This window comes from Frankliniella occidentalis, unplaced genomic scaffold, assembly GCF_000697945.3.
Source record: "Frankliniella occidentalis isolate FOCC.00 unplaced genomic scaffold, Focc_3.1 Scaffold33, whole genome shotgun sequence".
Classification (NCBI taxonomy): domain Eukaryota; kingdom Metazoa; phylum Arthropoda; class Insecta; order Thysanoptera; family Thripidae; genus Frankliniella; species Frankliniella occidentalis.
Genome location: NW_026267163.1, coordinates 951,885 through 952,783, shown reverse-complemented (window position 1 = coordinate 952,783; position 899 = coordinate 951,885). Strand labels below are relative to the sequence as shown.

General features: G+C 51.3%; 1 protein-coding gene across 2 annotated transcripts in view; it reads right to left on the bottom strand.

The window, feature by feature from the left end:
* Positions 1-448: 448 nt before the first annotated feature.
* The window catches only part of LOC113214730 (uncharacterized), a 16,900-nt gene continuing 16,449 nt past the window's right edge, over positions 449-899 (bottom strand). For both annotated transcript variants that reach the window (XM_026434193.2, XM_026434192.2), the window contains exon 4: positions 449-861. In XM_026434193.2, coding sequence (XP_026289978.1) covers positions 730-861 — 132 coding nt within the window. In that variant the 3' untranslated portion in view covers positions 449-729. The remainder of the gene's footprint in view (positions 862-899) is intronic.

Sequence of the window (899 nt, the reverse complement as noted above, 5' to 3'; positions counted from 1 at the left end):
CCCGCCTCCCTCCACTTTGCAAATCGTCAGATTTTCCGGAGCGCCACGACGCCCCACCCTGTGTGTCCGCCCTTGGGGGCCGGAGATGGGCAGTTCAACTACAAGTTGACCTGAGAGAGCGAGAGAGCGAGATAGAGATGAAAATAGCCCGTTCCGAGTGCGAGGCACACAGCGCGGGGGGCGCGACTGCAGAGAGAATGCCGAGTTGTCAAAGTGCCCCCGACCGACCCCGAAGAAGTTGGCCATCAAAACATCTCGAGCAGAATCAAACAACAAGGGTCGCTCGGACGGAGGTCCAGCGGAACGGGGGGTGGCGGCCCCGGGGCCGGACTCGCTGGCCGTGCTCTCAACGTTCCCTGTTTGCTCCGCAAGTTGCCCCTCTCCCTCCCCCACCTGGATGCGAGCAGCCGTCCACTTGAGACGGTGCGCTGAGTAGTGGACAACAATATCAACTCAGTGTTTTTCATTTATTTTGTTATTGTTTTCGTGGTTAACTGTTGACAGTGTAAACGTGTTTGATAAAAATAAAATACAGTTTGAGGGTCATACGCGGTCGGCTACATCCTTGAGCTGAGAAAGGACGTCGTGCCATCGTCCTAGTCATGAAAATTTGCTGCTTATTTCCGATTAATCAGTTTAAAATAAAATTATTTTTTGTGGCTTCCACAACAGGATAAGATCTTGCTGTGACGCCTTGTGCAAATTCTCTTCATTGTGTGTCGCCAGTTGTCACACGTTTGTGCACACCTCCGTCTTAACGATGTCACCCATACTTTCCGTTGGCGTATGTGTCGATGACTCGAGCTGTCTCTGCCAGAAAGAGAGGTGGGGTGAGGGTGCAATCTGTGACACTTCCGGTTCCTGGATTTAAAATGAAAAAAAATGGTAAATGTTAAAAC